Source organism: Tyto alba, unplaced genomic scaffold, assembly GCF_018691265.1.
Source record: "Tyto alba isolate M040663 unplaced genomic scaffold, T.alba_DEE_v4.0 Super-Scaffold_1, whole genome shotgun sequence".
Taxonomy (NCBI): domain Eukaryota; kingdom Metazoa; phylum Chordata; class Aves; order Strigiformes; family Tytonidae; genus Tyto; species Tyto alba.
Window position 1 is genome coordinate 40,087,585 of NW_024881261.1, and position 22,834 is coordinate 40,110,418.

Below are 22,834 nucleotides of genomic sequence, written 5' to 3' on the forward strand. Positions count from 1 at the left end.
TCCTTAACCTTGACCTTTTACACTTTTATTGCATTTGATACTGAAAGAAGTCTGCTCACCTTAGCTGTGAACATTTTATGTGGGAGATATTGTGGGAATCAATCCATCTATGCTGTTAACACTGTTTCTAATACTTTATTTTTTTGCACTATTCTTTTATTTTGGGGCCTGGTCCTAAGCATTGTGGTTTCTGATAAATTGTTTAGCATGTAATTTTAAGTAGAAAACAACCAGAATCCACACAAGTGTATACATGCATCCTGCAAGGACCATTTCAAGCATGCAGTTCAAACCTGATATGGTTTACATACTTCAAACTGACCAGTAGGCATTTTTGAAATTAAAAAAACACTTTTCGTAATACTTATGTTTTCTATCAAAACATATAATTATTTAATGGACATAAAGCAATAACAGCACGACCACAGCACAACCTTATGCCCTAAATGAATTTGGTCCAATGTGATTAAAAGGCTCTTTACGGTCTTCACAAAACAAGTGACAGTCCCAGTCCCAAACAATGGCAGGACAGAGAAAAATGAAGGATGGGGGGAAATAAAAAAATACATAAATAAATAAATGACACAATTAAAACATAAAGTCATTTTGCAAACATAATATCCAATACCTACAGGAATAGCACCTGGTGCAAGCTACAAATAAAAGCACGATACAAAATGAATACAAGAAACACAAAGTTGATACTGATGGACATCATAAAAGCAGTACATTTGGGGAAAAATTATTACAGACAAAAATACAATAAAATGAGATGCAGAAAGTGCTCCAATGCACTCTTAATAAACAAAGACTGGGTTTGAATTTGATCTGCTTGAAAATCTCTGGAGAAGTTCCTGAAAGTTTGAAAGCCGGCGTGGACATGAATGTTACATTTCTGCTGCTCCTTTCCTCCCACAGGGGCTTACAAACTCTTTCTAAAGCAAACAGTTTTCTACAATTTACTAAGATTAAACCAAAATTACATGATATTCTCAAGAATGAGCAGACAATGACACACTCCACACGTCTTTCAACACCCAAGGACTTTTTAGAGGGAATATATTTGTCTTTTAAATTCTCCAAGGTATCCAGAACAAGCTCAGAGTATCAGAACTGCTTAGGCTTCCTGATTGCTAGCACAGGCTTGTCTCCAAAAAGCTGCAGCGATAACAAAGATAATCTAATGACACATCTTGGTTTTCCAGCTTTCTTCATGTGGAGGAGGATCAGAACTGAAACGCCCCTGGAAGAGTGTTGTTTTGTTGTAGAGATGTTTCCAACATTTCCCTCCTCAGTCCTGAGTTAAAATAGAAAATCTCTACCACTCATGTCTTTCACTGGAAAAATCTGAGATTCACAGTCTTGGAGAAGTGAAGCAAGTGAGATTACAGTCCCACTGACAAGGGGTTGGCAATCAGACTGTGTTGGCACTCACCTCATTGCTTTTCTCTAACTTGTGTGAGATGAGTTCTGCAGGGCCTGTTGAGATCCAGTTCCTTCAGGTTCACAGTAGCTTGGATGGAATATCCAAGGAAGACACAGCATCTGGAGTGAATTTCCTGCATCTTTAATATTACCATTAGATATCGAAAAAATAACTCGAAGCACAGCTTCCCGAGAAGTCTTTGTGCTGGCTTCAGTTGTAAAACTACGCAGAGACCAAGGAGGAGAACAAAGCAAGCCTAAATTCTGAGTGACTGCTGAAAAACTGAGGGAGGTAAACCAGTCTAAGATGACTTTGCCCAGGACACCCTATGAATAATTTTTTCTCAAACATTTCTTCTCTTTCAAGTGAGTTCATTTAGATATCACTTTATTGTACAATTTAAAATAATAATGAAAAAGATCTTCACCATTTATGTCATCTCCACTTTGAAGGAAAAGATGTCAAAAGACTAAGAAGAGAACCAGGATGGATGCTGAGCTCTGCTTTAATTCTGAATTCTTTCAGTCACCAGCAAAACCTCTCCAGTCCCTGCATAAAGCAAGGGCTGAGGCATGAGCATGACTACAAAGTCAGGCACTAAAAAGTGCTACAACACTTTTCAGACTTTTTCAAGTTGAGGCACAAAGGGCCATACCCCTCCCTGAATGATAAGCCAACAGAAAAGTTTTGAAAAAATAATCTTCTGTTCCTCATACAAATGAGCCACTCCTGGGGCAAGAAACAAATATCAGCATCTTCAGCGCTTCCACTAGTTAGCAATAGCATTTGTTTACAACAGATCAGATATACAAAAACTAAATTCCTTGAAGACTCCAAGGTACTCAAAGAGAGAAAGAACAGCTTCAGAAGGCAGAAAACATTAGATGTTTATCCTACAAATAAAGGAAGAAATAAAATGCTATGGTAGTGATTCAATGTTAAGATTTTTATTTTTCCTTCTTAAGGAGAAAGACTCACAAAAGAAAAAAAAAAGCTATCTTTATGAATCCTAAAGAAAGAGAAGCAACCTTTTTGCTTCGCCTTTCCCTTTTGTTTGTTTCAATAATGGTAGTAATGAGCTGTTACATTTCGGAAGAATATTTCCTGAATTATTATTTTATAATGTGACTATTAGAGTGCCACAGAAGTGCTATACAGGGATAGCAGTGTTATGAGAACTCTCATCTCGAGAGAACACTGGTTGCAAAACAAGTTCAAACAATAACAGTGAAAGATATAAGCAATCAGGCAAATACCAGAGAAAAATGCTTCAATATTTAAAATGCTTCAGTACTCCTGAATAAAAAAATTAATTATTTTTCCTTATCTGGATATATCATTGAAAATCCATAACCTGCATTTGTAGTTACATTTAAAAGTTATTTTATCTATTATTTGCACTGTCTTCTCGGGGTGCTACTGAGACACCTTTATGTAAAAATAATCATTCTTCAAAATTTCCCACAAGTTCTCTGGGAACACGGATGTTGAGCAACCGTCTACTTAGTTGGACTTCAATGGAAGCATAAACCAAGAGACTGGCTTGGCAGAAAAGGATCTGGAGAGGAACCTGTGGTGATAACTGACCTGCGCCATACTCCATTGCCCAGGGATGCTGCACTGGGCTGCAGGCATCCACAGAAGCATCAGGATTACTGCATAGGTGCTTTTCTGAGTGCGTGCTGGGACACATTAAATGCCTTCAAACACATGCTGGAACACTTTAGAAGCATAGCATCAGTTTTGTGTTCTAACGAGCAACGCGCAAATTACTTTACACCCCGGGTTTATTCAAGACACTGCATGTGGTATTGGCAAACACCTTGGTAGTTGAGTAATATCTAATGGATGTTGTGCTGGGTTTGTGTGTGTGTGGTAGCGTGGAGGGGGCTACAGCAGTGGCCCCTGTGAGAAGCTTCTCGAAGCTCCTCCAGCTCCAAGTCAGACCCGCCTCTGGCCAGGGCTGAGCCAATTAGTGACCAGTGGCTGCGCCTCTGTGATAACATATTTAAGAAGGGGAAACTGGGAGGAGGAGTGGGAGTTGTGAGGAGGACACCTCTGCAAACACCGAGGTCAGTGGAAGGAAGGAGGAGGAAGGGCGGGAGGTTGGCCGGAGCAGAGACCCCCCTGCAGCCCGTGGTGAGAGGGCAGGCTGTGCCCTGCAGCCCGTGGAGGACCCCACGCTGGAGCAGGGGGCTGCGCCTGAAGAAGGCCGGGACTCCAAGGGAAGAAGCTTCCGCTGTTGTAGTTCGGTGCCGGGAGGACTGCAACGTGCAGGGGTGACACATGCTGGGGCTGTGTGGGAACAGCTGCATCTTGTTGGGAGGACTCAGGTTGGAGAAAGTTCATGGAGGGCTTTCTCCTGTGAGAGGAACACCACGCTGGAGCAGGGGCAAAGTATGAGGAGTCCTCCCCCTGAGGAAGGAGTGGCAGACTTACCACAACCCCCATCCCCTGCTCCTCTGCACCGCTGTGGAGGAGAAGGTAGAGAAATTGGGAGCAGAGCTGAGCGCTGGAAGAAAGGAGGGGTGAGGGGAGGTGTTTTTAAGAGTGGCAATGCTTCTCACTGTTCCACTCTGTTAAATGTTCTTGTCAGTGTTTGAATTAAATTGATGTTCTTTTTCTTCCCCTAAGGAGTCTGTCTTCTGCTGGTGTTCATAATGGGTGAGCTACTCCTCTCTGTCCTTATCTCGATTCCCAAGCCTTTTGCCTAATTTTCTCCTTCCCATCCCTGAGGGGGAAGGGGGGAATGAGCAGCAGCATGGTGCTCACTTGCCCTCTGGGCTCAAACCAGGACAGATATGAATGTTGATTAGCTACTTTCAACTTGGAAGTTAAATCCTGGGGTTTATTTCTCTCTATTTTTTTTTAAGAGAAATTCAACAAGATTTGGCATTCAGGGCAGTAAGGCAGTTACTGTGTACCTTTTTCACCAACCCTAACCACCGGAGTAGAGGCAATTAGTACTCTCCCACGGAAGCCAAAGAGTAAGCAAGCAAGTGGCTTGGGAAGCCTTATGTAAACAGCTATCAGATCATACTGTTTAAATTCCTCATCTCAGCTTTGGTTTACTCAGGTCTTAGGGTACTCGTGTGGCTTAATTTAATTTATGCCATTTAAACAGACCACTTAATTATATCAGCACTTGGCAGTGCTGCTCTAGTTAAAGGTCTGTTTGCAATGTCACATCTATAAATTTATTTTTGGAAGGTTTGTAGCAGGACTCCATTATAATTCCCACAGGTTTAAATTTAGAATGTGTGGTTTGTTTTTTTCTTAAGATACACAGTTAAGATGACCACTTAATTCATGCATTTATCTGAGAACAGGTAGTTATTTTAATATGAAATACAATCTCAACTGACTTGTCAAGTAGAAGACTGAAAATATTATACTTAGCCAGTGTCACTATTCAAAACTAACATGCACAATCACGTAGAGGATGTATGTCAACTTGTCATCAGCAATCCCAACTTACTAAATACATTAATTTACTAAGAAACAATGAAGCCATCAGAACATTAAAACCTGCAGAAGTTAATAAGCATTATCTATGCTTACTAACACACCCTGAGATACCATCTAGTCCCAGCGAGAAGGTACCTGTCATTTTAGGTTTTTTGGCCATTTTATGTATGAGTTATATGCAAGTGCTGCACTCTCAGTCTTACTCTGCTGGAATTCTCATGTCCATAACAGGTTATAAACAGTACACGAATCACTGACACATGTATTAACACACAGTTAGGTGCACCCACTCAGTGAAAACGTGGCTTCCTGGCTGTTGAACCTTCCCTGTGCCCCTGTTCTCGGGGCTTTACAGTAATGGGGGCCCTTGGCCAACCCGGGCTGGTATTGCCCACAGGGCAGATTCGGGTGGGTACAGATGGAGCCCCTGGGGCAGCCAGTTTGAGCTCGTCCCTCCTGGGGCAGTGTGCTGTGGGTAAGGACTCTCCTCTTGGGTTGGGACACCACCCAAGGAAACTCCTCGGGGTTCCTATGGGTTGGGACACTGCCCTAAGAAGCTCCTCAAGGTTGAGAGTCCTCATTTTTTTAGGTGAGTGATTGAGCATTTTGGGTTGGTGTTAAACCCTAGGAGTTTGTGTGGTTTTGTTTGTGGTTTGTGTTTTGTTCTCCTCTCACGGACATTTGAACCGGTCATTTGTATGTTTGTGGAGTGTTGGTTAATTGTGCTGAAAAATAAATTTCACTTTGATTGTTATTTATTTGAGAGTTTCCGCAACAACCCCCTCACATCCATGTTATACCTGCATCATTTCACAGAACTGGAAAGAGCTGTGGTGTCATGAGCCAGGGGATGCCAAAGAAACAGGGAATTGCACAGAAGACTTCCACCCAAGGATGAGGTGGATTGTCATCCCCGTGGCTGCAGGCAGAGCTCTATATGTCCTGAGATAAGTCTACAGCATTCTGAGAAGAGAGAGGACACATCACCTCTGTCAGACCTGATGGATCAGAACTTGTTGGCCTTAAGCATCAACAAAGCATGCAAGTGAGAAAGACTGATGCAGTCACAGAAACTGGCACCAGGTTCCCTGAGTAGTTCAGGTTGCTGAGATAGAGCAACCCTTCCCTTCCCATGTTATAATTCACAAATACCCTAATGAAATAGCTTGAATTTTAGACTATGATTTTGATTTTTGGTTATATGGGTGATACAGAGTTATAGTAGCTATAAGAACATAGGATATGTTAAGACCTTAGGAATGAGGAACTAGTATTGTGTTTGCCTCGATTGCTATGGAAATAGTTACGGACTCTGAATTAAAACAATGGGTACCAGAAGGAACTGGCCTTGGTTTGGGAGATCAACCAAAGGATGAAATGAGCGTGCACAAGATGAAGTTCAATCTGCAGACACAGTGAGGAAGACTACTGACGACCACCAGAGGACCCCAGTCCAATACAACCAAGCATGCGTTAGAGACGTTTGCATATGATAATGATTTCCAGGAAATAACATGAATATGCTAATCACTACCCTCCCTTCTTTGATTTTAATATTAAGGATTACAATCAGTGAGGTTAACCAATGATTACTTAGAAGTATGAAGAAGGTGAGGGAGTTGATAAAGCCAATCATTATAAAGATCAAATTGAGAAGTGAGCATTCTATGCATTTTTGTGTAAAGAATCTTACGTAACCATGACTCTGCTGAAAAAGTATATAAATATGTTGTGCTTTGCACCTGTTGGTGAATATCTTTTTGGTGGAGCTATCCCCCGTGTTCCCCAGTGCTGGAATAAAGAAGTGCCCGCTTATCTACTTTGTGTAGCTCAGTTTTCTTCGTCACTGCGACTGCTAACAGCCATGTATCTCCCAGGCTTGGTAGTGAGCACTGATGGCCGTGCCGCTGGCCCTCATCCCACCATGCCTAAGGAAAGTGGCCTTGCAGGAACAGAGCCATCCCAGCAGCAAGGAGAAGGACAGAACACAAAGACCACTGGCCAGGTTCCACCACAGCCCATCTTCCCCAGCACATGGCATCACATCCCAGCAGGGCCAGAGATTTTAATTATTTTGTCTTCTTTTCGGGGGGATAGGGTGGGGTGTCAAAATTAAGTCTTTATGCCACATTATTTTCCAGTCTAGAAATCCTTGGAAGTTATTCATCACTCAACATTAAAATATTACACTTTTTCAATATTAAACAAAAATAATACACTGGGAAACTTTTGGCTTGGTCTCATTTTGGGTAATGACTGAACTAGATTTTCACCAACTTAACCAAGCTCCTGTTATTCATTATCCAATGAAAATAAAAACATGATGTAAACCAACCAAGTGTTAAGTTCACTAAGAAATACTTTTGAGCCCTTGAATGGTCATTTCCTGTGGATATGAAATTTCAGGTCTATTTGTACTGAGACACAAAAATGTTTAACAACTTCTAATTATCTGCCTAAAGCTGAATGATAAACTTGTTATTCATGATCTTTGGATGCAGATTATTTAAGTTATGTTAGTGCTCCCAACTGAAATATCTGCTGCAGATTGGACAGAATTTATTATTACTAGTGATGTAATTAAAACTATAAATATTTGGGCTATGCTTACGTTGAAATTTCTAGTGTAGGCAAACACACATATTCATGAACTGCTCTATTCAATATCCAAATATTGAGATAACTTCATGGGGACAGGCTGATGTACTACAGAGAAGACACAAAGATAAAATGTGGAGCCCTAAGGTCAAACTGCTAGGAATTTCAGATCCCCCCTTAAAACTTGAGGTATTGAATTTATACTGACAGAATCAGTAACAGAAAGCACTTTTGGTGGGGAACATAAATACCAGGACTACCTTACAAACCTCATGATGTTGTTTATACTAAAGGAAAAAAACTACCCTTCCATGCAGACATTTTTGAAATTAAATATTTGTAGTTTGAGAGTATACAAATATCATGTGCTATACTGGCTACCTGGTAGTTACATGATTTGTTCAAAGAGTTAGCCCAAATTCAGGATTTAACAGTTCAAAGTAAACTTAATTTTCAGTCTTGCATACGATCTAATACGTAGTTATATCAAAGAACCTTGTATTACCAAATCTGCCTTTGACATCTTGTCAGTAGAGTTCTGCAACTGCCAGGGAAAGGTTAATCAGAGCACTATTAACTACAACTTGAAAAACCTCTGTAGGTTAATGAAGTCCAAATTCTTTCTGTTGTTCCTCTAGTGTAAAAATACCATCTACTAGGAAATAGGAGATAGTCCCCAAAAAATAACAGCATGGAAAACTGCCACATAAATTTAAGTGTCTGAACTGGGGCACTGAATTACCTTTCATTAAAACAGTTGTTTTGAAATATTTCAAGCACAACAGTTTCAGCCCTTCCCTCAGCAACCCTTCCCTCAGCAGCCCTGCCCTCAGCAGCCCTGCCCACAACTTCTTTTACCACTCTGGGCTTTGTAGGCACAGTAGGATTTTCCTAGGTCATTGCAGCTACAAAGCCTTGAGGGCAAATAACTCAGTCCCTGGAACATCAGTGGACTTGCAGATAGAGAAACCTCAGCAGCACACTGTGGATTAACAGTGAGATGTCTGTACTATTTTTAGCTGTCCATTGCCCAAACTGGCTGTGTAGCAACCCAGGCAGAAACAGTTCACAACAAGCTCTCCAGCTTGCCAAACCCCCTATTCCGAGTTTCAGACCATGCCTATTTAATGTGCAAGTCTATCAGTCTCACAGACAGGCTTGCTTGGTTTCAGTCTTCCACTCTCCAGGTGATTAATAGCCTCTCTTTCCATTTTTGTAAAGTTAATATGCAGTCATGTGTGTTATAAAGTAGGCGTAAGTAGTGCCCCAAAATTCCACATGTCTGTAACAGACAGATATGCACCAAGGCATATTCGAACCAGAGGGTTTTTCTAATACTTTCATTAAGGTGTAGATAAAACAAAATAGACAGCAATTCGCTTAGGCTAAAACCATCTAAAAATATCCCCATTTTTTTTGTTTTGTTTAATAAATAGAAAGATCATAGAACTAAAGGCAGCATTCTGAGAAATTCCCTTAAAATAGCTTAAAAATGACTTAGAACCGTGGACACTAACTCATATGATTTGCTTTCCATTATGTTCAGGCACATATTACACAAATAGATTTTACACAACACAGTCAGACAGCGTATTGTAAATATAAGCACATACTGGATGCCTGCACACCTTTCTTATTCCTAGATTAACCAACCTACAAGATCCCGTTAATTTGACCAAACCAGAAAACTGCTTTGCTTTTAACAAAAGCAATGTTGAACAAGATTATTTCACAAGGAATACAAACCATCAGCAATACTTACTGATGACTGCCACATGCATTTGTTCCATATCTTATCCAGCCCCTAAGAAAGCTGGATCCAACAACCATTTCCCAGTTGCCTTCCAATCCATTTTTATGAATGCCTGTATACTGACTGAGTTATTTTAATGCATAGGAAGTAGACATTCTGCATGAGTTGGGGCTTTAAAATAGCTTCTTAGGACAATAAATCACTCTCATGCAGACAGTGGATGCAAAAAGCATCTTTCAGTGACAATGACCTCTTAGGTTTCTCAAAAATACTGAATTTGCTCATATCAGAAGTGAAACTTTCAAAAACAGAAGACTATTTTCAGACTATCGGGTTAAGAACTTCGTTAAAGAGTACTGGCATATAGTATAAATATTACCACAAAACCTATGCCTAAAACTTAGGGTTTTTTACATATCTGAAGGTAGTAAGGTAACAGAAGAACAGGAACAAAAAAAGAACAAAGGGGACAACTGGAGAGACAACAGTAATTAGAGGAAAAAGAAACATTATCAAAAACCACATAATAGTAATAACTTTGGTGAAAACAGAAGAAACATTAGCCCTAGAGACGAAGTATTATTACTACTTGGTTACTATTCTTTTGAAGATGCCCAATTTTTACTATGAGTAATGTTAGTATCAAAATCCAGGCAGAGCAAAGAATGGATTGAACTTTTAGCCTCCTGCCCTCATATTCCTCTTCTTCCTGGTTTGTTCAAACTGCTACTTCCTTCTACTTTGAGTTTCTCTCCCATTTCCCCACACCATGTGGCAGATTCATCCTTCTCACAAATCATATTTTTTTTTTCTTCTTTGCACTAAACATTCATCATCTCTAATAGAGCACCATTTTAAGGAGAGCTGAGTAAAATACATATTAGTTTTTCAGTTCAGACGCACTATTTGAACTCAGAATGAAAACAAAAAAGAAAATGTAAAATGTAACAATTTTTTTTTTTCATTGATCAAATTAGTTTTGTCTCAGAAAAAAAAAAAAAAAAAAAGGAAAAAATCACTAATATGTAAACACCAGTATAACAGTATAAAAAAACAAAACATACCTCTTCCACATCGTTGTCCAACACTATGATTTGTAGTGGAGAAGTCAGATTCTGGTTATCAGAAATGGTCGTTCCCACTGGGGAGGATTCAAGGATGAAGCCCTCATATGTAGATCTTGTGAAGTAAGGACTCTGATTGTTCTCATCGAGGACTTCTATATGCAGATTGGCAAAGGCAGGAAGAGGATGGCCATTGTCTTGTTCAGCCTAAAAAATCACCTCATTTGTCAAAGGCTGTCAGCCAAGTAAAACTACAAACCATTACTAATTGGTGTTGGCTTATATGTATATTTAAGAACTACAGTCCAGTTATAAAAATGAATAACATTGCACAGATTGCCCTATTCTGAAACTTAGCATCATGAAAAAAAGACATACCAAACAAAAATTAGCAAGGATAGGAGAACAAAAAAACTTTCCATAATAACAGTAACAATGAAACTCAAAGCTATACAGCACCACATGCAAACACAGTTCCTTAAACTATCAGTACTAAGAGTTTCAGAAAAACCATTCAGAGGATGAAAAAAACCTAGGAACTGCTGATAGTACAACAGAACCTACACCCACACCACCAGCAAAAGAGTTAAAACCAAGAGATGACAACAGTACACGTGGACATATGGTACTTGCTACAGATTACTGGAAGAGCATATTGCCCTCGATATGACTCTTTCTCCCCCGCCCCCCACATCCATCTTTTTTAGTGTTAGATGAGTGGGATCTTAATTTCAGTTTTCCCTATTTTTGGTTGTCAAGCAAAATTCCTTACTTCAATTAATAACCTCTACTTTTCAGTGGCAGCGCCTCACCTGCCAAGATTTACTTGCTGCTGCAGTTACACCTCATTTATTCTTATTTCAAAAACTTCCTAAACATAAAAACATTCCAGTGTGCTACTCCAGTATAAATGTATGATGTTGCTTGGGGGGTTTTATTTATTTTACTACCTACGATCAATTGAAGTCAATAAACAAGGAAAGTAGAAGACAACAAGTAATTTGTTCTTTAACTTATAAAGACCAAACCCATTTTAACTATAATCCTGCACATGTCCTTGCATTAGAGCAATAGGAGGGTAGTGTGAGACGTTTTCCCATTCCTATGCCAAAATTCATTGCCAAAATCTGTGAGCACAATGACCCTGGGACTGCGATGGTAGTGCACCATTACCTTTGTGCAGATGTGGGAAGCGTACTGTGCAATAAACTTCTCAGGTGTAAAAATACTTCAGAAGAGAGAGAAGAGTAACTAAATTATTGTTGCTAACAGTACTTTCTGTTTGCAGAGGTTTTATTTTCATTCTGGTATTTTCCCCATTTCAAAACAGATAATTCCTCATTTTTCAAAACCAACTTCTGAGGAGCCTTCTTTTGGAAACACGCCATTTTAATTTCATCAACCAGTTATTTTTAATTTCTTCTTTAGACACTCTTTTTTTTTTTTTTTTTTAAATCTGCAAAATGTTAATTCTGTATAAAGCTTTGCTTTGTTTACCAAGCAACAGTAGTATTTTGTTGATGATAAAAACTTCCATTTCAAGTAAAAAGAAGTATAAACAACAAAATTGTTCTTTTGAAGAAAGTAGGTGATGACACCTTTAGTAATTCATAAGAAACTCATGCAATACACTCAGTTCTTAGGGTAGATGTATTTTCCTCTTTAAAATACATCAGCATTACTCTTGACCAAGAGATGGGCAACAGCGATACTGGTGCAGATTTAAAAGCATCCACCAACCTAAATGCTTGTACATGGCTATTTTCTGACTCACGAGGATAAGGTCAGCTCCAGCAAGTAGATTTAAATAAGCAGGTGCTAGTATGTGAAAATAATAAGGCTTTTCCTAGGAGATTAATTTTTGTTAATGAGACAAAACTCTCTTGAAGAAATTGGGAGTTCTGCTAGTTAATTCACTGGCACATTAAGATTCCAGTTACCAGGGTGCAGGAGGTAACATATTTATCTACTGCTGCTCTTATGTGCTTCTAGGACACAGGATAATAGCAGTGATCAAACCCATAATTGCCTCAAATAATTACTAACATATTAAGTATGGTTTTGTTGTTTTTTTTTTGGTTTTTTTTTGGTTTTTTTTTTTTTTTTCAGACAGCTTCAATTATTCATATTCAAATAAAGCATGTAACAGGAAAATAGTATACCAGGCTCCAGTCCACCCAAAAAGACGGATGTTTCTGAGTGATGCCAACTAATTTTAAAGAGATTTGCATTAACTGAGAAAGTCTGCCTTCACACCTGTCACTGTAAGAGACTCACATATGTCGGTTTTATTATCATTTAGTTAGAAACCTTACAATTGCATTGAATTTCATTCAGCAGAGCAGTACTCCAACATCCTGGAGAAATCCTGGTCCTGTGGAAGTTAATGGCAACGTATTTCAAATCCGATATAGTAGTAGCTGGCAATATCATTAGAGACTGGATAAGTGACTCCCAAAAGCTGAACATAATTTACAGAAGTAAGACGTACTTTGGAATTGATGCTCCACTGAATGAAAATAAACTTCATGTGTAAAAACTAACATCACTAAAATTACTTGGAAGTACTCTGGCTACTGACCCAGAGGATGAAACTTCAAAAATATCCTGATATAGAGAAGTTTTGCCAAAGTTAATGTACTGAAAACAGGAAAAAAAAAAAAACTCAGAAAAAAGTCCATTGTATGAACAAGATACATGCTGATCTAATTCTATTTTATAAGCAAATCTATGGGTAAGCATCATTAAATACACTGTTCCATTTCAATAGGACTCTTCACAGTAAAAAGTTTACACACAACTGCTACAAGTTTCTTTATAACAAATCTTGATGTTCCTTGCAACTGCTACAAGAGATTCTAGAAAAAGGAAAATGCAAAGAACAGAGGGTCCCAATCTTTTTAACAGCTTGAACTGCTGCAATAGTGGCCTTGTTTTAAAGCGTAAGTGGGCACAGAACCCATCCTGGGTTAAAAGAGGAAATACTCATCTGTGCAGGGTGTTTACTACATCATCACCACAGTACTTCAGGGTCTTTCTAAGGAAAAGACAGTGCTCTAAATTACATATGGTCAAATACAAAGAAGAATGTGTGCTCCTAAGATTGGACTTCAAAGTTTAGGCCCTGGAAACCACAATTACAATAAAAAGGATTTCTTCCTCAGTGGGCACATCAACTCAAAAGCACTTCAACCTTGCAGATGCTTTCCTTCTTGTTCACCAGGTCGGGTACGCTGGTCAAAATAATTAACTTCGGCCTTCCCATTTGAGAATTGGACAGAATTAGGCAGCTAATCGCTCAGAAAAGTCACAGGTACTTCCCAACTGCTTGTTGCTAGCAACAAGCTTTTCTCGCAGCACCAGGACGCAACTCAACTCCACACTCCCACTTCCTTAGCAAACGCTCATCTGCAAGGCTGCCATGTGAAAACCACCACATCCAGCTCACCTCTTTTGCCATTTAATTAAGTTTTGTTTCCAAAGACCTTTATATTTAGGAAAAAAGAAACAAGCGTTGGAAACCACCAACAAAAGTGCCTCCTTACCAGAAGTAATCTAGAAATCAGTGTACCAGGGTAGGACTGGAAATCCCCAAAGCACCAGAGCTTAGCTCTCAGGGTTGGGTGCTGAGGCACAGGAGGTGAGACAGGTACAAAGACAGCAAACCTCAGTGCCAACGTCGGGACCCAAAATTCCCCTTCAAGAGCCAGGCAGAAGCAGGTACAGCAGTGTCTGAGCCCTTTGCACCTAACACTATTTCCTACTCAAAAAGAATCTCCTTTTACAACTGCAGAGCAAATTGCAAAGCACCTCCGGTAAGAGAGAGAAAAGTGTTTTTTAACAAAAAGAAGTGCTGAAATTCTAAACGACTCGCAGTGTACCTTCCTCTTTAATGCTTTTTTAGTAGATCTGTAAAATTTCTGCTTTTCTAATTCAATCTACCTACTTGTGAGACTGTCATGAAGCTCACTTTTAATCAGTTTTACAGACTAGTGCTACTGCTTTACATTGAAATTTCTTTGACCAATACAAAGGATTAAAAAAACCTCCATAGAGAAGACTATCTATTTTTTGATCCTTATACTACACATTTACATGTTAAAAAACCCCAGATCTAATATTTGTAAGAGCAGAAAGATACAAGCTTTCCCTCTCTTTGGAAATATTTAGCTGAAATCTGGAAGGGAGAGCAAAACGTTAATTTCCTTACAAGGCCTCTTCCAAAACTGTTCTGTTTTAAGCCACTGGAAAATACAAATAAGTGTTCTTTTTCCTTTTGGACTTTACACATAATGATGGGTCCAACAAAGCAAATGAAAAGCTAAGGAAAAAATTTGTAAGATGCTAGTGTCAAATACTCACTTTCAAACAACTTTTTTGTAAAGAAATCATTTTCTCTAACAACCACTTTTTTCTTTTGTTTGATACAAGGAATTTAATATAAAATATGTGAAATTAATTTGTTTCCATATCTTGCATAAACCTATGGCTAGGAGCAGATCTTGTACCTTTGATGCATATCCTTCACAATTCTCCAAAAATACACAATACCTGTAATATTGTCAATTCTTGCTGCATTCCTCTATTCCTTAACTCTTCCTTGGATTTTTTGGGGTGCGGTGGGTTTTTTGGTGTTTTTTATTTCATTTTGTCTCATTTTGGTTTGTTTTGTTTTGTTTCTTTTTTTTTTTTTTTGGTAGGGGTTGGTGGCTTTGAGTTTTTTTCTTTGTGTTACAGTGGGCTTTTTAAGGGATGAAGTTATATATAAAGTTGTTCCAGCTATTCACTGCTGTTAGTGAAAACATTTTTTCCTCATACTGGTCTGTTAAACACTTGCTTGGTCTTGCTGGCCACAGGTTGAGAGTCTCTGCTTCCTAGCACATATTTGGAGCACAAAGAATAGACAATTTACATTTCTTTCAAAAAGGAAGCCACTGGTATTCCAGACTGCTGGGTTTGTGTGTGTGATGGAGGTTTTTGGTAGCAGGGGAGGGGGCTACAGCAGTGGCCCCTGTGAGAAGCTTCTCGAAGCTCCTCCAGCTCCAAGTCAGACCCGCCTCTGGCCAGGGCTGAGCCAATTAGTGACCAGTGGCTGCGCCTCTGTGATAACATATTTAAGAAGGGGAAACTGGGAGGAGGAGTGGGAGTTGTGAGGAGGACACCTCTGCAAACACCGAGGTCAGTGGAAGGAAGGAGGAGGAAGGGCGGGAGGTTGGCCGGAGCAGAGACCCCCCTGCAGCCCGTGGTGAGAGGGCAGGCTGTGCCCTGCAGCCCGTGGAGGACCCCACGCCGGAGCAGAGGGCTGCACTCAAAGAAGGCCGGGACTCTGAGGGAAGAAGTTGTAGTTCAGAGTTGTTGTTCAGTGTTGGGAGGACTGCAACACGCAGGAGGGACGCACACCAGAGCAGTTTGGGAAATGCTGTGGCCCATGAGAGGGACTCACATCATAGGAAGTTCATGGAGGACTGTCTCCTGTGAGAAAGGGGCCATGCTGGAGCAGGGGAGGAATGTGAGGAGTTCTCCCCCTGAGGAGGAAAGAGCAACGGGACTGACTGCACCCCCAACTCCCTGCCCCCTGAGCTGCTGGTGAGGGGAACTAGAGATATTGGGAGCAGAGCTGGGCCCGGGAAGAAGGGAGGGGTGGGGGGAAGATGTTCTCAAGATGTGACAATGCTTCTCACTGTCCTACACTGTCTGTTAAGTGTTGTTGTTAGTGTTTGAATTAGAGACGTTCTTTTTCTTCCCCTAAAGAATCTGTCTTTTGCTGGTGACCATAATGGGTGAGCCATCCCTCCCTGCCCATATCTTGATTCCCAAGCTTTCTGCCCTATTTTCTCCTTCCCATCCCTGAGGGGGAAGGGGGGAGTGTGCATCTGCATGGTGCTCAGTTGCCCTCTGGGCTCAAACCACAAGGACACAAAGCATTACAGTTCTAGTCCCCAGAAGAACATGCTTCGCTGTCAAAACAATGAGTGATCTTTCAAATAAACCCAAGGATATTATATGAACTTAAATGGGCTTCATGGTTCTTCAGTGAAAAGAGCAGTCTGCACTGAAGCTGGCTAGACAGTTAGATTGAAGATATACCATCATAAGTAGGCACTAATAAAGTGAAAAAGTGTGCAATGAAGCCTTCATCACAGTGACACACATGGCAATGAAGACTTTAGACTTTCACATTGTTAGGAACACTACCTATGAGAGAACAGCAGGTACCTTCACAGTACCCTCAGGATACACAAAAAGCAGCACAGAATTATGCTCTTGCAACTACTCTTTGGTTAAGCAGTTAAGTGCACCTAAGGGAAAAAACAGGACAAAATAATGTGAAATGTTCCAATTCGCAAATCAAAGATGTTTAGCTATGTTTGTTATGTAATCTGCTTCTTCAACAGTGTAACTGCAGTGTTCAGTATTTACATGCAGTTTACAGAATGCTTATATTTGTAGTGGCCAATACATAATGTTACCCTTATGGAAGATGACAGGAAACCAGTCTCACCAGAGATATTGTACAATGAGTGATGAGCATCTGAGTGGGTTACCAACATGAAGAAATGTTCTATACAGAAAGAACATGAAGATCACTTATTCAAAGCATTAGACAAAACAGTTCCCCCCCAAAAGGAGAAAGAAATGCAGCAGACTCCCTGAATCTTCAGGAAAATGAAGAAAAATACGGAATTTTCTTTCCTGTTGAACTAGCAGGGATCTGTTTTGTGAGATAAACTAACCTTTGGCAACAGAACAACCTCCAGATGGACACTGATGTGTAGGCAATGCTCTGGTGCTCCTGCTGCACCATCTCTGCTCCCTGTGCTCATTGCCACTGGAAGAGGGAAAAGCACAGGAGAGCTGGACAGACCCATGGTGAGGACACCCGGACAGTCCGGGGGGGGCACAGCTGCCAAGGAATGCTGGGGGCAAAGAAGACTTAGCAGGCTATTGGCAGTATTCAGAGCTGGAAGCACCTCTCTTCTCCATCCCACACACCCCAGGTTCACCATGTTATCTCCCACTGTGCAAAGCAGTATAGTCTTGTCTCAGAGAATCGTCTAATGGAGAGCAAAACACAGTCACCTTTGCTTTAACTCAGGGTTCCTATTTCTCTATGGAATCAAGGAATGTAATTTTTACACCGCGCCCTTGTACAACACTTCAGGACTATGTAGTCCAGAAAGCCTGTCATAAGATGCAAGAAAACCAAACCGTTCGCAGTTTATCCAAGACACTTCCATGTTGCTGCTTCTCCACAGGACCTCAGAGTTGATTTCCCCACTGAATTTCAATAGGCTAATTAGAAATAAAAAGAAAAGCAAACAAAAAACAAAACAAAAAAAAAAAAAAAAAAAACAAAAAAAAAAAAAACAGAAAAAGCCCCCAACAACTCCTAGCAACCCTCGTGGTTATGGCTCAAGTATTCGGCAGAGCAGCCAGACACAGACTGCACAACTTTACCTAACCTGCCATACAGAAGATACCTTTTCTCTTTTCAGCTTTGATTCTGTTTTACCTCATCAGCCTCTCGCTTCTGTTCCTGAATCCTCTCCAGCCACTGGCCTGAAGCAATGCAGTGGGTCCCTGCCTCCCCATTCCAGCTGATATTTCTGAGCAGTTAATTCACAGCTTTGACTTCCTGGGAAGATGGTTCCCACCTCTTCCAACACAGCTAAAACTTCTCTCAGCACCCTTCCATCATGCATTCAAAACCCACCTACAAAACCAGAAGTAGCACTGTTATAAGGATTACCCTGCCTGTTCCCAGGCTCTGCCCATTACGCTTTAAAGGTCTTTCTCAGCATCCAGTGAAGGTAATGGTGGCATATGTCAAATTCAGATTATCTTCATTCAAAATATTCAGCTCAAGATTCTTTAAACTGGATTTCTGTCAGCCTTTGCCAACTACGACTACCATAATGTTGGGTCAACAAATTCCTGACATCCAATCACTGCTGCATATAGGAAGCTCTTGCCTATAGAGCAATAACAGACTTGGCTGCATGGACAGATTCTCAAAAAACCTGGTTGCTACATGGAAGGCAGCACAATTTTACTGTCACATCCTTAAGGTTACAGTAAGGTACTATGGCATTTGCTATCTGTCAGTCTTACAGGGAAATATCCTGGCTTTCTTTTCTGTTCTTTATGGCTTCAGTACTCATGCAGGCATCTTAACTCCACATAGCTGGTAAAGAGGAAAGGCTAAGAAACAGATCCACAAGAATAACTTCAGAGTACAGAGCTGACTGTAGGTGAAATACAGGGGCCTAAATCCAAAGCTCTAGCTCTCAGTGTCCCTGCTCAGCTACTGCATAGCACCGACAGAGTCTGAATTACAGGATGCCTGGGCTTTTCTCTTCATGCAATGCTTTTCAGCATGTTTCTGCACATGTAGAGAAATGCTCCTCTGGGTAAAGCAACCTTCATCCCTCATCCAGGCCTGTTGCAAGTCCAGAGAAGGTGCGTCACTTCCTTGTAAATATATTTCTTCATGACGCACTGTTTTATGATAAAAATTGCAAGGTACATACCTGCAAACACCATCAGCTGGTGCATTTCTGGCAGTATCAGCACCAGTAATGGGCATGTTACATGCCCACTCTTCACAGGCAGTTCCAGCATCAATAAAAATGAAAAATATGCTTCTTTCTCTCCACCCTCCAATCCCAACAGGAGGATGAGCAAGTGGAGCTGAGGGGAAAGTGGTGCACAGGGATAAACATGAACTTAATGCATCTTAACAACAGTTGGGACATAAGTAACTTTTCTTCTTCAGGTGACAGGCTATATATACATGCAGTGTGGAAGGATAGGGGTGAGACCTGCAAATTGATCTACAAGGAGGTCTCAGAGACTTAAGGAAAGCAAAGGTAGGTGGACATTTCCTCCAGAAGCAGCAGATCCACAGGATTGCACAAGAGCCCGGTGCTGATGAGCGGTGCTGCAGGCAGCTGCCCAGTGTGAACCACCCCTGGTAAACTTCAGGAGGGGTCTGAGCAAAGGCACTCACACTGGAAACAGATTTCTCTGTTAGCTATTTAACAGCATCATTTCATATAGTCTGCAACTGTAGTGGTGACTAAACCGAGAAGAAACTGTGGAGACCTTTTAAGTATTTCAACAGCACTCATGATGATGATGCTTACCCTTCCTCCAAAAGATCTCATCTGGTCAATATGACAAGACGACACTTGCCCATCACCTAGCACTTGGACAGAAGTGACATTGTTAAGAATGGACAAGATTTTTTTAGGGTGGAGGGAACAGTGAATGAATTTTACAAGAAATCCTGTTGAAATGAAATTTTGGATATGTTACCTTGAAATATCTCCCCTAAAGACCATTATAGAGCAGATTGACTATAAGGCTTCCATTTTATTTATCCCTCTGGCTGCTGGGATGTCTACATTAAATAGCTATTTGAGAAAATATAGAAACACTCTGGGGAGCAGACTGGCATTTCATCATTGCTGATTTAAATATTTCCTCACAGGGATCATTCCTTCCTTGGTGTAAAAGTCAAGCTTCAAGAAACTCAGGTTCAGAAATTTTTCTTCTTCCTTTTGCATGCAACCTTTATCAAGCCTGAAAGTCTCTAAACTTCCCTCCGGAAAACGCCCCCTTCTAGCACATGTACACATGGGCAATCTTTAGATCTGGGAAAAAACTCACTACACTGACAAAAAGGAATATGGGCATATTCTAAGCAGCAGCACTAAGTATTCCCATATTCTTCTTGTTCTGTGGTTTTCTTGATTTGGTGGTAAAACTGGCACATGTAACTACCCACATAACAGCATGTTGCTGGCAATTTTTAAAAATCAGATATTGCCTTTCTGATCCAGTTAAAATAGACATGCTCTGTTTACCACAAGGGTGAAAAGATTGGAAGTACTGTCTAAAATGACAATACAACTTATCACAGACCTCCTGACCCAAAAAATGAAGGTAAGTTATCACCATCTAATAAATAACTGGGACAATAATGTCTGAAACCTAAAAAAAGGTGCAAAACTAAAAGAATAAATACTAGTGGTGAAAATAGACTAGGTGAAAATCAGCCCCAAGAATTTTTCTTGGAACCCATGCAACCGATCAGCCCATTAAAATGAACATTTTCATGCGCTGCTTGACCAAAGGGTTTGCTTAAATTAGTGCCACCAGTCTTGTCTTCTCCACAACCACAGTTTTCCAAATTACAGCTGGGTCCTAAAGGGATTTTCTCTATCCTATCACAATCCTCTTAATTCCCTGAGCAACTTAATACTTTTATTCAACAAAATGGATTTTAGGCATTATTCTCCTTGTGCTTCTGTAGCCTAAGCCTGTTATACCTATACTAACCAGGCTAGCTTTGGGTTATTGTTTCTTTAAAAATGTGATCAAATAATTACTTTTTCCCTGCAGACGGAGTATGCGAAATGCATTAAGTCACAACAACATACTTGAACTTAATTTTGTTATCACTCATGGAATGCATAAAGTAGATGAAAAATTTCTTTGGTGGATAAATATAACTTTGAATTTTTATTCTATGGCTAGACTTATTATTTTTTTATATGACATTCAAAAATCATGGCTTACTTGGAAATAATTGCATAGAAGAACACTATGCCTTTTATTTCCTCCAATTCAGTGATAATAATACCTATAGTCTAACACAGAACTGTTTCACTTAAGACTGAGACAAAGCTTGAAAAATATCTGCACCATCCTGCATACAGTCTCATTAAAAAAAATGCCACTGCATCCTAGATATTTAAATATTCGCAGAAGGCAAAAAAAGAAATAGAATGCTACCTGAAGAAGGTTCACAATATATCTAAAAAGTGAGCTTTGGTTTTTCTGAAAGGTAACTGAGAATGTTGTTCTGCTATCGGAAGTTAATGCTGCGTTTAGAACTGATGCATCCATTTAAGCATGCTGTAAAAAGAATTACACTAACCGCCACTGCCAGAAAATACCAAGCAAAACAAAGTGGACAGAAGCCCTAGCAGGCTAGTAGAGACTCTCTCATAGATACCACTGCCTGACTGAACAACCATCTTTGTGTATCCTATACGTTGTGTCACGTTTTCAGTCCAGTTACCCTTTCACAACCATCCCCACGAGAACCATAATGCCAAATCCAGTTACCATAATTACTTCCAGTCTTGCACTCATCTCCTTTCTAAAGAACACCAAAATCCTCTGAGCTTCCCCTGCCATTGATTACACCCTAGCATTTCAGGAGATACAATAAAAGAAGGAAGGAAAAGCCTCTGGCAGACACATTTGATAGCTCACTGAAGGAGCTGTAGTACTGGAGAACTTTAGGCAAGCTACTTCACATTTTCTATTTAATATAAGAACAAGAAAAGAGCCCAGGAACTTCAGACACTCAAACTTAAACTTGACTTCAAGCTGCAAAGAAGTTTGAAACATTATATAGTATTTAAACCAATGTAATTTAAAAAAAAAAGGGGCAGTCAGCACAGATACAGAGAGGGAAGGTCAGGTCTGACAAAGTCACTACATTTAAGTGCATAACTGAACTGGGAGGAGAAGAGTGAAACTAGGGATATAATTTATCTAGATTTAGGGTAAGCTTTAGGATTGTATATCACACAGTGGATTATTTTATAAGGTCAGAAAGTACAGCACAAGGAAAGAACTATTGAAATGGTTTGAAAATTGGCTTAAGGACAAGAAACAGAGAGTATCTTTAGAACACAGAAGAAATTTGACTTTACCATTAGTGGAGCTTGTGATGTGACAGCGAAATGAAACTGGCACGTAACGTGTCTAGACACTATGCTTAAAAAAAAAAAAAAACAAAACAAAACAACATACCAAAACATACATTTATTTTATTCATGTATCAAGGGTGACTTCCATATGAGCAAGGCTTTATGATGCTGTAGTGCAGTGAACAGTAATGCTTACAGCTGCCCAACTTTCCAAATGATTAAACTCTTCTTTCTTCCCTTCAGTTAAAGAAAATGCCAACTATGAAGTCATTATGCCAAGATTTAAGTGATAGATGTTTAAGTTTTAAATTTAAAAAATGTGTATTTACTGCAGAAAGGAAATACAGCTATTTCGGTAAATAAAACCATTACAGAATTTACCACTTCTGGTTTTTAACATTTTCATTGCTCTGTGAGTGATGACACACAATTTGGGGTCAATCTTAACTCACAATCACTGGGCTTTCTAATGGGTATCTGTGACAATGCTCTAAAGGCAGGAAAAACATTTACCATGCTGAGATGCTGCTAACAAGGGAAAAACTTGCTCTTTTCAACATGAATGTGGTAACTTTGGAGAAATACTGCTATGAAGACACATTTTATTGATGTATAGGAAAGGGTTTGGTTTTCCTGCACCCTTATTTTTTCTCACCTTATTCACAAACACAAAACCCGTCTCTGCACTCAGATTTGCAGTTTTAGATCTACATCACTGTATTACACAAAAGACAGAAAAAAAGGTCACCTCAAAGAGAACAGAAATTTCTAGACTATTTGGACTAGTTATGCTTTT

At 39.9% G+C, this 22,834-nt stretch overlaps 1 protein-coding gene across 14 annotated transcripts in view; it reads right to left on the minus strand.

The window, feature by feature from the left end:
- The window catches only part of PCDH15 (protocadherin related 15), an 862,106-nt gene that overhangs the window by 192,823 nt on the left and 646,449 nt on the right, over positions 1-22,834 (minus strand). For all 14 annotated transcript variants that reach the window (XR_006165419.1, XM_042793586.1, XM_042793412.1 and 11 more), the window contains one exon: positions 10,310-10,516. Coding sequence is in view for 13 of the 14 variants with exons in the window: in XM_042793586.1 (XP_042649520.1) it covers positions 10,310-10,516 (207 nt within the window). In the remaining variant the exon portion in view is untranslated. The remainder of the gene's footprint in view (positions 1-10,309; positions 10,517-22,834) is intronic.